General features: G+C 37.7%; 1 protein-coding gene across 2 annotated transcripts in view; it reads left to right on the forward strand.

Moving 5' to 3' along the window:
- igsf9a (immunoglobulin superfamily, member 9a) overlaps nucleotides 1-13,468 on the forward strand; it is a 65,758-nt gene extending 52,290 nt beyond the window's left edge. For both annotated transcript variants that reach the window (XM_085463255.1, XM_085463257.1), the window contains 3 exons: nucleotides 226-2,454; nucleotides 3,177-3,250; nucleotides 4,022-13,468. In XM_085463255.1, the coding sequence (XP_085319381.1) occupies nucleotides 226-2,454; nucleotides 3,177-3,250; nucleotides 4,022-4,185 (2,467 nt within the window). In that variant the 3' untranslated portion in view covers nucleotides 4,186-13,468. The remainder of the gene's footprint in view (nucleotides 1-225; nucleotides 2,455-3,176; nucleotides 3,251-4,021) is intronic.
- Nucleotides 13,469-14,000: the final 532 nt, after the last annotated feature.

The following is a 14,000-nucleotide window of genomic DNA, read 5'->3' on the forward strand; positions in this document are numbered from 1 at the left end:
GCACTTCAGTTATTTTCTATTGCATATCTTTGTTTCCTTCCTCATCCTCTGCTGCTGCTGCTGCTGTTTTGGTCTCTCTCTATATATTTCTCCCGCCCCCTCTTTCACTTTTGCTCAGTCTTATTTTCTCTGCCTCTATTTCTCTTCCCCTCACACCTCCAGTTTTTCTTACAATTTTCTTCTGTCACCCCTCCCTTTCCCTCTTTTTCTCTCTCTCCCTCACAGAAAGACTTCAGGCACCAGCACTCCAGACAGTGTGCTGAAGAAAAGCCTGCTTCCAGCCAGCTCCCACTATCCCACATCTTCCTCTACCACCACCTCCTCTTCTTTGCAGACAGACTGTTCCTCATTTAGCACTGAGAATAATAATCGGAGGAAGCATCTTATGTCCAAGTACAGCAGAGACAGCCTCACTAAAACAACATCTCTAATTTCTCCTTCAATTGAGATGATCTCTAGAGGTCCAGATGGGCGATTCACACTCCCACCGTATGACACTGAGACTCTGAGTGTTCACAGCAAGAAAAGTGTAAGGTATGACCAACACTCTAAAGTTCGAAGGTCTGTGTCACTGCACTCGGAGAAGGAAGACAGGAAAGAGCGTCCATTTGTGCTTTCTGTTGATCTCCCGCCTTGCAAGAAGTCAAGTTATGATGGCTTTCCTGAACTCAGCAGCTTGTGCTCTGACAGTAGTTTGGCCACTATTCATCATCACGACAGAGAAATGACTCCCGTATTTCCAGTGCTTCCACATATCCGAGCTGGCCTTGGTCAGCCATCTACAACTGCAAGCGCTCTGGTGCTCCAAATGGAACATGAGAGGGAAAGGGGGAACCTGCACCGCTGCCTGAAGCTGGCTCAGGAGAGGGAGGAACTAGAGAGGGAGCTGCAGTGGTACACGTTAGAAAGAAACTCCACAAAGCACGAGCAGTCAGACTTAAAGAGGAGGGAGGATGGTGGCAATGAGCTTTTATGGGAATACAAGAGCAGCACCTTGCCACACAGATACTCCCTAGCCAGCAAGGAGAACCGTTGTTTCTCACCAAGCTTTTTATCATCATCTTCTTCCTACTGGGAAACGCATCCTCTTGTTTCTCCACCCACTTTGATTCAATCCAGGACCCATCTCAACGCATCATCAGCTGCAGCTCCCTCATATTTAAAGTCCAGCAATCGTCATTCTTCTCCGTTTTTGCCCAAACAGACTTCCTTTCAATCTGCGGAGGCAGGCAGTTTTTCGAAAGCCAGATTAACTCTCCCACATCTTTCCCTAGAGCACCAGAGACATGAAAGAGCAGGGGCAGCACCAGAAAGCTATAATGATTCACCACAATCCACAGGCCTAGATATGCAAACAAATGATTCATGTTCTGAGGCACAGAGACAGAACAATCTTAGTCATGGCAGCCTTTCAACATTGTCTTTCTACAGCAATAAATACACTGAAAGATCTAATTCAGCTCTTGATGCGTTGCCAGGCTCTTCAAATGTGGAGGTAGTGCTCCCCAAACCCACTGGTGAAGATTTGTGTGTTGAGATGAGTGTAGATGAGCCACACTTTGAGATGTGTCATGTGCGGCCTGCAAAGCCAATGTTGCACCAACGAATTGCATCTCATGTACAAGGGCACACACTGACCCGCAGAGGTCGGCATCATGATATGAGGAGGAGCACAAGCTTGAACTGCCGTGGCCCTGTTTCTGTGGATGATATATTCAGGGTCCCAGATTCTTCGCAACCTTTAGAACCACACATGTGGAAAGCTGCGAGCCAAGGCTCTAAAATATCACTCTCTAAGCAGCGAAGTCAGAGTCTAGACTTGAGAAGACGGAAGGAAAGCAATTTCCTGACTCCTGATGCATGGATAGACTCTCTTAGCCAAGAAAACTGCTCTGCTCCATCATCTTGTCCTCCAGACTCGCTGTTCTGGAAACCTCAAAGTGCTCCTCCTAGGAAGATTTCCAGCTCTCCTCCAAATGATCATGCAGATACCAAATATGCCACCTATTTAACTCCTGCTGCTGCTGACCCTCTATTTTCAATGAACCATCCAGAAAGGCCCACAATAAATCCTAATGTGCCTTGTCATTACGAACCAAGAAGAGAGACCTGTCTTGTACCCAGTGCTGCCACAATGCCAGGGGAATGCCAGGAGGACATGGAACAGGAGGGAAGTTATTTGGAGGCCGTGAAAGGAGCCGCTATATGCTTACTGCCCAACACCGATGCTCATGAGGTACTGGAATTGGAGGCAGGAGGCTACGATGGAGTGCCAGAGTCTGGCAGCAGCTACAGCAGTTATGCCAGCAGTGGCCTAGGAAGCATGGAGCCCAGTAATGGGCGCCTTTCCATGTGTAACCTTTCTCCAACACTCATAAGCTCACCTGAGACTATAGAGGACACCCAGGGGAACACCCAGGACATACAAAATAACAAAATGGAATCAAGCCAAAGGTATTAAGCCATAATGAATAACGGAAATTATGTTGTATAGAACAAAATGTGTGGGATTACATTTGCAACTTGAATAAACCCTGTATGGTAAATACAAGGCTTTCAAGGTTAGCCTAATATACAATTTAATGTAATTATAGAAAGACATTGCACATTGTGTTTTCAGATTACAGTAATATGCTGTATACCCAATTTTAGAAAACCAAACTTTAGAGCAAGGTTATTCTTTAAAACATATCAAAAAGTTAAAAAGAAGTTTTTAAAAAAAGGAATTTAATCCTGCATTTTTGTATAAACTCTATCAAGATAGAAGAGCATCTGATGATGTTTGTGTGTTGTTATTTTTTGGAATACAGTGTGAACAACATCAAAATAATTTAATCCATTTGAATCAAAATCAACATCAAACACTGATATATTGCATAAAGCAAAATATATTTCATAACTGAGAATGAGATGGAGATTATAGAGTTTCTTTGTTCTACAGGAAAGCATTTAATAACTGTTTAAAAAAATGATGATAATATTAAAGATTTCTGAATATTTGCAAGCACACCTTCAGCATTCTGCTCCGTCTGACAAACTATGAAGCAAAAAACATGAAATAGTTTATTCTTTGCTGGGAGAACTCAAAGTGTGGCTCATAGTACTTTTCCATTTGTAGACAGTCATGAGTGTGTGTGAGCGTGCATTAAACATGCCTTGTTTTATGTCCTCTCTAGGAGAAAGGTCTCTGTCGATGAGAACTACGAGTGGGATGCTACTGATTTCTGCTCACAACCTGCTGACGTTCACAGTAAGCATTTTTATATTTTTGTTATATTCTTATATGGCTTATGCTTGGGTACAGACAAGGTGGAAAGCTGTATAAATCTGCTGAAACTCACTGAGCAATTTATGTGATTGTTGTGTGGTTTATGATCCTCAAATCAATAGAAAAATCCACACCATTTAACCTGTGGGAATGTAATACTCCTCATGGATGGGGACACTGAATAAGGGCAGAGACATTATGCAAATTGTTTCTGTTTAAATGTGTAACGACAATGGAACATTAGCTCTCCAGCATTTCAGACTGTGAGCTGTATAACTGAACTAAAAATACAAATGACAATCACTTGTTCTAATGACTCTTTAATGTGCATCTTCCTCTTGAATGTGCATATATCTCGGATCCAGCACACACAGGTGCAAGATGCTAACAAGATGCATGTATTTTAGCTTGAATTAATTATTATATTACATTAATTATTCTTTATATGGAATACTTAGCAAACTCGTATTTGATCTGGGGATGTTTGTGACTACATATTGCAAGCACAAATTAAGAGAAACTTCAGATGTTTTCACTATTTAGCTCCAGTGAATTGACTTGAAAGTTAACCTGCTGTCAGAAGCCAATATTTAATTTCCAACCTGTAGCCTATGAGGGTTTCACATCTTTGGGTGTTTAAGATATAAGGGACAAAAGCCTACAGGGTGCACAATTTTAATGAAGTGAAATCTGCTGTAAAATATCAGGAAACTCACAGATACCACAATTTCACAAGTTTCTTTTTACCTACAGGCCTGTTTCCTTCGTTGAATCTGCTGAAGCCTGATCCGTGCCGCAGCCTACCCAGCATGCAGCGCTCCACTAAGGCACTGAAAAATTGCAGTCAGATTTCTCGGCTCCCAGAGCATCAAAGCAGCTGCTCTGCTGAGCTAGAACCAGACACTGTGCTGTTCTGACACTGCCAGCCTTTGGCTCGTCTCACCTGGTGTGTCCTTTCACTTACTGACTCGCATCAATGTCGACAAAAAAGTGCATGCGGCAGAATATGAGCCTTTGTGTGATCAATTTTAGTTCCCCTTTCAATCAAAAAAAAAAAAGGGAAAAAACAGAGCGAGGCCAGTACAGAACTGCCTTTTTTACTAGACTATTCTCTTTGCTAAGCTCAACTGAAAAGAATAATTTTCAACACATGTAGGTCCCAGTAAAAGTAGTAGAGGCATAAAACCATCTCTGTCTTTATGCAATGCTTTTAAACTTTGTTTCCCTTTGTGACCCATAACTATCATGCTTTCGACATTTTCTTTTGAGACTGTCTGCCAATCTGCGAATATCAAATCTGGTCACCGTGTTTTCTTGTGCACTTTGATATGCATTCATCATCCAGGGATGACTCAGTAACCAAACAAAAGCCAAAACGATCACAGTCATTATCAAGTTACTGGTCTATGCTGGGATAGAGCTTTCAATATTATCTATCATCTTTGAGTTTAACAGCAGATATGTTAATGAAATGTCATCCAATAATGAAGATGACTAAAATACAGAAGGTCATTCAGCTGCACTGTTGCACAATTTGTGTAACCATCTTTCTAGAAGTATAATTTCCCAGCAGAGATTGAACTTTTTTTTTTTTAGAATCCCAACATCTACTCAGTGTAATGAAAGGCTTCCTCACCATGCTGTCTCCTTGTTCAGTGCAGCAAGACCATTAATTATGTTCAGCAATTGAAGAGGGTCATGTTAGCTAAGATCATATTTCTTCTTGTTTATTTTTTTATGGTCATAAAGGGAAATTAGCCTTATTAAATTGTGTTGCCTAATTTGGCAAGGGTCAGCTCTGACTAATCAATGCTTTTTTTCCTCCTAGCAACACGTGCGTAAAAAACACTTGGGAGATAAGAGTGCTGCTGAAAAGTGGCCCCAGATAATGCTTTGCTTGTCAGAGTGTATTTTCACACATCCAGTCAAATAGTATATTAATACCATGGTGCAAAACGCACTTCTATGTTTTCAATGTTGAAAAACCAAAATCCAAAACAAAAACTCAGAGATCATTATAATTTACCTTTATAGAAGGAAACTAAAATTGTGCAGTGCTTTATGCGGTTCTTATTACACGGTGATTGTAGTTTTTAATAAGTAAGAAAAGAAGGTTTAATTAAGAGTATGAAGTCGTGAGAAAGTTGTATGTTTCTTAAAAGTTGCAAGAGATCAGACTGGTGTAATGTAAGTCTGAAAAGCACTAAAACACATGAAGTTTTATTCAAGCCAAAGTTTTATTATTTAAGCCAAACTCTTTTTGGATATTGTGCTTTTATCAGTGGATACTAGTCATACTTCTGAGCTGTAGGACTGCAAATTCTGTTGTATGAAGGTCTTTTTCCCCCGTTCCCACTGCATGTTGCTTTTTGTTTAAGTTTAGACTCTCTTCTACACTGACTCACACATTTGCACCGCTGGTGACCATTATGCCCAGAGACATTTTTAGCCGTGTGGTGGGTAAGCTAAAGGATGCTGCAGAGCATAGAGAAGAAGAACAACACTGAAATCCAGATACTGAAAGAAATTTGCAGGCTGAATGTGTACAAGGACACTCATCTAGGGACTGATGTGCACTTTTATATCGATGACTTCTATGTTGGTCATTTGTTTAGCCCAGGAAGAATGACAAACGTGTACCAGGCTTCAGTAACATGAGTATCAGATATTATTTTGATTAACAAAAAGAACAAAATGTTATTAAAGCCAGTGGTTGTGAGCAATGCAAGGTTAAGGTTTGCTTTTATCTTTTAATATGCCTTTCAATGGCACACTATTTTGCGGAAAAAGAAGCAATGCCAGCTTTCGGCGTGCTGGTGTGATTAGGTACTAAGAAGTTTAAAGAGTTTGCTTTGTTTTAACGCGTAGTGGAACAAATTCATAACATAAAAAATCAGTTTTAATTAATGTGTGGAATAATTCCCATATCAAATTGTAAAAACTGATTTTTTCCAACCTCCTTTTCCTACTGCAGATTGTTTTTTTCCCCTGGAGGATCAAACCAAGCACAAATGTTTCACTGTTTCCGTAAACCTACTGAGAAAAAGAAATGCACCCATGCGCCACGCTCTTTTCTTCACGAACAATGGAGGAAAGGAAAAGAAAAAAATGGTTTTGGTTGCTGAACCTCTATCTTAAGGCCTGCACATTAGTCAAGCAAATAATTAACTCAGAACTCTGCAGTGTACCAAAGCATTGTGGGGTATCCATCCTATAATTGAAATTCACTCATAACAGCTACATTTACTGCAAATCAGTGTTTCACTTCTGTAGAACATTTTCATTTTCTGGTGTGCGTATTGTACCTCAAGTCGGGAAATGATAAAATCCCAAGTGCTTTGCAGACAATTTGTATTCAGCACCAGCTTTTTCTGTTTGTTTGGGTTTTTTCGCCCTACCTTTACAAGTATAACTAGTGCAAAATAGGTGGTAATATGTAACATATATATACATTAGAAAATGGAAAACACAACACTGAAAAGTGGTAATGAAGCATAATAATACACTTTTAAGGAAACCTGTTCACAAAGAGTTGTGGATAATAGCAAAGGCTCATAAAGCTGATTGTTATACTGCTACCTTTTTCAGTTATTGTGTGTACTTAGGAGGATTAGCTTCAATGCGAGCTCTCGTTTATTATGGCCATTAAGAAGTGATTGAATTATTTGCAAATGCCAGGAAGTGACTCTCCAAGCTAGAAACTAATGAAGGTCTCACTGAAAGGAGATGTCATACACAGACCAGAAAAAGGTGCTTACATCCCCTCTATAAAGTTGAGATAGCTGGAAAGTAACTGGAGACTTCATGTTTATTGAATATCAAAGTTAAACTTACAATCTGTGTGATTATACAGTGAATGAATACTGAAATGGCAAAGATTTGTAGAAAAATAAGTGGGTTTTTTTTTTGCCTGTCCCGTTTGGCTCTTTTGCCATCAGAATTGTTGTCTAAAGGCAAAGAAAGATGCCCAACGGATTCACTTTACCAAACTGACCATCCCAGCCTTGCCATAATGGTCCATTTGATTCACCTTTTATTGTTTATTTTATTTTCACTTGCTGAATACGGGACAGACTTGACTGGGGGAAAGAAGGGGAGAAAGAAAGAGGGAAAGAAAAACAGCTGAGAAGAGGGACGGGGACAAGGGCAAAAGACAAAAACCAACAGAACGGGCAGAAAAAAAAAGAAAAAAAAGAAAATGCATATATCAATCACCTGGATCACCTGCTGAGAAAGAAAAAAGAAAACAAGCAGAAGAGAACAAGAGTAATAGAATAAACAACATCACAATGATATATGAGAATATGACAGTAAATACTAAATGTTAAACATTATTGTGCAGCACATAAGATCAACAGAACACAGTGTGCTTTGAGGTAGGAGCCAAAAAGGGTGTAGTTTGTGGGTGTGATCACCCGTGTGTACACCTGTGAGCATGGACGCGCTTGTTTTTTTAAAAGGTTCCTTCATGTAATGATCTGCTAGAGGGTAAAGAGAAAAAATAATAAGAGGGTAGAGAAAAATAAGTTAAGTTCAGCCCATTTTGCATTTTGGCTTGTAGTCTAAGAAACACTACATATATTTATGGCTTTAAGGGCTATTGTCGTAACATTTTCACATGTTTAATTGAGTTCCATTTAGATTCAAGTTTGCCAAAACACATTTGTCATCTTTTTTGCTGTAACAAGTCATAGAAAATAATCTTTTGTACAGCACTAAAAGCTTAAAATATACATTATGCAAAGCCCAGATAAAAATGGAGAGAAAATGCAAATAAGCTCCTGATTATGAACCAGTGTCCTTCTAATGATCAGAAACACCTCAAACTCTTAAAGAAGAAAAAGTTGGCAAAAACTCTGAATTAATCAATTCTTCAGGTTTTACAAAGCCCCTGAAAACGTGGCATCAAATCCTAGATATTGTTCTATAAAAAGAAAGACTGAATAGCAAAAGCCATGCTAGACTACATACCACCGGCAAGCCCCCCCCAAACCCCTCTTCATAAATCCATGAACTACGTCCTTAGATGGAAAAAGGATATCTGATCTAGTATGCAGTTTTAATTTTCCTGAGAAAACATAATGATTTCCAATTCTGTTATTAAATTTTTTACATACATTTGTGAGTATATGTGAAGTGTTCACTGTTGCCCTTCCTTGCCATGGTAAAGTTAATCCCTTCTTAGGTCCCTGCCTTAAGCTTGGTTAAAAACTACCAGGCAAGCTGACAACATAATATCTTACCTTTACCATTAGCATAATCAGTTATGAAAACGATGATAGGTTTTGTTACTGAACAACAGCATAAATCAGCTATACTAAATAGACCTTAAAATTTAGTATATATATTGCTTTTCACAGAGATTAAGGAGTAAAATTTTCTTCTCACTCTACTTCATTTGCACAATGTAAACTGTAGAAGCAATCTGTGATGACGTACAAATATTGAGTTCCATTCTGCTCGTTTGACACTGAGTGGGCAACTGACTTCACTGACTGATAAAGTGCTTGTATTACATATGAACCAGCTTCCAATTATACTAATGGTATTAGTACCGCAGCACCAGACAACCTCCATCCTGAGAAAACGATCTGAGGTAATGTCACAGTCATCTTTTTTAATCCTCGGCAATTCCATTTATTTAGACTTTTATATCTCTTTGACATCAGAGATTATGGGGTGGGACAAACACGTATTTCTTGGCTGCGGAGTAAAGATTTGACAATGCAAAGAGCAAACACTGAACACTGAGTGTGTACAAGTGCAGCCTGTGCACAGGTAGTTCAACAGCTTCTTCTAACAGAAAACACGTGTAGCATTCAAATGACAAGAACTTGACATAATTTTACCAGAGTGGTGTGAATTAATCATTTGCACAGTCTCTGACTTTAGGTAAGAAAGGAATTGTTCGACAATGTAAAGACTGGGCTATTGATTGGATACTAAATGTGCTTTATAACTTAAAATTCTTTGTATAAATTAACCTCCTCTGATGGGCTGATTAGTTACATATCCTTGTAATTAACATAATATTAATTAATTATCTTTTAATTAATAACCTTATAGTATCATTACAGAGTTCTCTATTCTTAAATTGACTTCTGACTTGATTAGAAACAGAATTTCCTGGTTAATTTTGCCAGTAACTGTCATTTTAGGTGATAACAGCAAGCGTTGTATTGCACTTGATGTATTATACTACAATTCCAAGGCTAGCCACTGTGCCGTATCATAGTAGCAAAACATGTGGATTTAACAAAATCTCTGATTTATTTTAGCAGTAGTTGGCCTTCTTGTTTTGTTATTCCCTACAATATTTCTACCTTTAATAGTGGTAATTCTTAATTTAGTTTCACTAGTTTAATACTTTTGTTGTGTAGTAGTGGCAGCTGTCATGAATTTATGAAAAATAATGTCTTATTTTGTAGCCATCTTAACCTTGTTATGACAGTATTTTTGGAAACTTGGACGCAAGAAGCAAATAATACAACTAGCTATGAGTAGCCTCTCTTACTTTGCCACACAGGTGTCAGTCATTTAACTTAATATAATTTCATTGTGGGTGCAAAGTTATTGATTGCAGCAACTTTTCAAAAAGACTAATTTCATGTGGAATCTATTTTTTTCTCCATCATCTTAAGTGGCTCACTCATGCCCATCTCAAAGCGCAATTACTGAAGGGGCCTAAGAGTGATCTTCAGTTGTTTTACCTGGAGGCTCAATTAAAAGTTGGCAGTGTGTACTTTTTAAATCGCTAGAGGAAACATGGGTTTTCAACTATGATTAGATATATAATTAAAATAGACAAACAGGTCACCCTGAGATTAAAGTTCATTATATCACAACTCCTGTCAGTTAACAAGTCATTTAACAAGCAGAAAAGCCAAAAAAAATGACTGGTTTCTCCTTTTCAAGTGTTGACATGTTTATTTTGTAGTGTTACACTGCTATAAATCTGGGCTTAAGCAAGCTGGATAAAACAAGCATATATAATATCTATATATTTCGTGCATGTGTGTATGTATTCTATATTTAACATGACACTGGGGGAAAAACAAAACACTTGATAGATAATATCTAGTTATCTTCATTACTATTATGTTATAGAGCTACAAAATAAAACAAACGTCCCATGTAAAATGCAGGTTAATACTTTCTAGCTTCAGTGTTCTAGCATTTTCATGCTACGACATCCAGGTTTTTAGATGTGCAGACAGTCGTAATTATTTTTTTGTGCTTTTTCATCCTTAAGCAAACTACAGCAGGTATTTTATTTTGCATCGCAGAAAGAATGAGGATGGCAATTAATGCTTGTTGTTGAGGATAAGCTGTGGCTATTATCTCCTGCCAAGTGTAAAATTAGTGCGATTATCAGCAATATTACCATGGAAATATGGTTGGACGTGGATAATTTAAAGATGGAAACCTAAATGGGACTTTTTCAATCAGTCTATCTACACATCCAGCATTCAGCCTAAGAGGCAAGAATTCACAACATGTCAGCAAAGTTAATTACCTCTCTGAATGCCTCCCAGCAGAGAGTGGAATAATAGCATCAGGGGAGAGAATGACTTTTCTCCTGTTGTATTGCTTTTATTGTACAGCACAATCTTTCTTAACCCCTATTTCACTTTAATTAGGCATTTACCCAAGAGACAGAGGTTTTGAAAAACATCTGTGTTCTTGCTATCCCAAGGGCAATAACCTTGCAGTGGGTGTTTCTTATTCTCTCATTGATTACAAAGCGTGTTCATCCAGAATTGATGACCTTATTATATGGGGTGGTTTATTGTGTCCTTGAGAAGAAACATTTACCATGAAGATAAGTAAGCCTAATTTTCCACAGCCACTATTGATGTGATATAGCACTTTTTAGGGCTTTGAAATATGACAGTTATATTTGACTGATATTTAATGGATTTCTTTTCATTAACTGAATTAACTGTATGCGAGACTTCTGAAGCTAAGACTCGAAAAATGGAGACTTATTTTTTTATCATGAGGAAAATATATGCATCTATATTATTAAAAGCACAATATATGGATTTATATGGTTGAATTTATTTTCATTTCAACAATTATGACTTACATGAACCTTGTGATATGTGACATGAAGCTTATTAAACATGTTGTCAAAGTTGCAAAAGTGACTGTAACTACTTAACAGAGTTCATCTTGATGTTTAAATAATAGCTGAAGATTTCTTGTTTATTTTCTCATGAAAAAATATGATCTATAGTTATTTGCTCAGTTTTGAAAGTTGTATTTTATGTCAGACATTCAGATTTCTGTGTAAATATTTCATTATAATAATGTGTTATCATATTGTGATTTTGTTAGTTCACTTTTTTTTTTTAATGTTATAGCCATTTGTGTGCAAATGAATACTATGTTGAGGTCCTTGCCTCATCGGTCATATTTTAACAAACAATCCTGAACCATTTCACTGTTTGCCATTTACTGGACAAAAGGTGTTCACACACATTGAATAGACTCACCCACAGCAGGAGAGTAAAAGTGAATTCTTAAACTGATTTGCATTCTCTTTTGCTCATTTTGAATGATTTGTATGCATAAATGCTTTCAAAATCAATTGAACTTTGTTGATCCAAACCTTTTGAAGAATTTGGCTTTCTGGGAGAACTATGACTGGCATAGAAATTAAACCCAAAGTATATTCCCAAACTATAAAACAAGTGCAAGTACTTGTTGAGAAAGTTGAGCTTTTTAGTTTAACTTTTGGAATTTTAGTGTTTAAAGTTTAGAGCTTTCGGTTTGTAAGCCTCAGATGACATGACTCATGTTTTCATCTGCTTCTTTCCATCTCATCTGGAGTTGATCATCATAGATCACTAATGAAGACGATCTAAAGTCAAAATACCTATACATATCTTACTCTATCTATAAATAAAGCACATAAAAAATTTGCAGATACCTTTCGACTGAACTTCGTTTCAGTTACAATTTAAGAAATATTGTTATTTTCATCTACAGTCATTTATATCTATTGGTATGACTCTGTACTGGGACCACCCTATCATGCTTTATGGTTTCTTCAGGTAAAGGTTAAAATAAATAAATAAAAGATGGTAATCTGTTGCAAAGTGTTCCCTGTTTTTAAAGCAACCATTTCAAAGGCAACACGATCATTACACATGGTCCCAATCATTTTGCTCATGACGATGGTTTTCCATGAATTGAAAATTGGTAAAATATTTCCTCTATTAATTTCTCTCTCTCTCTCGATTATTTAAACTAGATATGATAAAGTACAGTTCCCGAATCCCCGTGCGGACTGATTCCCACACTAATAGATAACTTTAGGAAAAAAATGTCGTAGGCAAATTGTGATATATTTCCTGTCGTGTGCACTCTGGCAATGCAGCTACATAACACATTTGTCCATTGTATTTTGACATTTAACCTTTCTCAATTCTGGCTGTCAAGAATGAAAAAAGTGCAATGGAAAAAAAAACATGCAAAACACAGTCTTTCAGAAATTCTCAGGTCTGTTTCCTGTTTAAGGTGTTACTGTGATATTTGCCTGCAGCTGTTCATTTTGATCGGAGCAGCTGCACATCACATGTCCCCACAATCTCCATATTGCACCTGTTGATTTGTTTTGTCTTCTTGATCCCCTAAAAACGTCCCAAATAGCAGACAGGAACCACCAGTGAAAAGATTGTCCTTGACATGTTTTTTGACTTTGCCTGTGATGTGTATACAGTATGATGAAATGGAATCTGTTGATTGCTAGCAGCTTCGCACAACAGACAGACCTCTTCAAAGACTAGAATGCCTGATGCAAACTAAGTGATGCCAATGTGACAGAAAAATAGCAGTGCACTGGTGTCAGTGTGAGCTGTCATACACTGACGACAAGCAAAATGTCCTGCAGGAATGCACAAAGGCACAGCTTGGTTGTTGCCTCATACTTCATAATCACTAGTCAGGGATGAGAATGTGATAAAACCAAATGTTTTCTGTTTCTTTTAATGCATAGCCCATGGCTTGAGGTATGAAGTACAGTGATTACACCGTGAATGGTCTCTTTTCACCTCTAAATACAGGCCATCAATAGGCTTACACAATGAATGTTTACTGTTTCAGACAAATAGATTATTCCATTAGTCTAATTGATTAGAAACAGGTTAGTGGGGCCAAATGTGTTGGCCAAAAAAAATAAATGAGATTAAAGCGTGTGGTGTCAGTCTGGTGTGTTAAGGTCAATGGCGTTTTCTTGCTTGTTATACAATTTCAGCTGCTCAACTATTCAGGCCCTGTTTTTGTTGTAAGTGATTATTTCTTAATGTTATAAATGTATTCAGTGAATGGCAGCTCTGGGCTGCAGGCAGATGAGTTTAGTGCCTGGACTTATAAAAGATCACTGATGTAATTTTGTGTAGAAAAATATGGTGACTTCACAAATGTGCAATGTTACCCATGCTACTCACCTATGCAGTTGTATATCATCACTAATGAACTATGCATTGATATGTAGCCAGGCTGTCAGTTTTATATGGTTATTTCAAAACCACCATTTTTTTTCCTCCTCAGTTCTTAAATGCTTAATAGTGGTAAAAACAACAACAACAACAAAAACAAACAAACAAACACACAAACAAAACGGTGACACAATATAGTGGGAATATGTCTGTGAAGGTTCTCAGTCATCCAGGTCATTGTAGTCAAAGGAGCTTGCAAAGAAAAGCGTCTGGACGTCCAGACGCTT

Source organism: Copadichromis virginalis, linkage group LG7 (genome assembly GCF_057382275.1).
Source record: "Copadichromis virginalis isolate Kocher_CV1m ecotype Utaka linkage group LG7, C_Virginalis_male_GT1.1, whole genome shotgun sequence".
Classification (NCBI taxonomy): Eukaryota; Metazoa; Chordata; class Actinopteri; order Cichliformes; family Cichlidae; genus Copadichromis; species Copadichromis virginalis.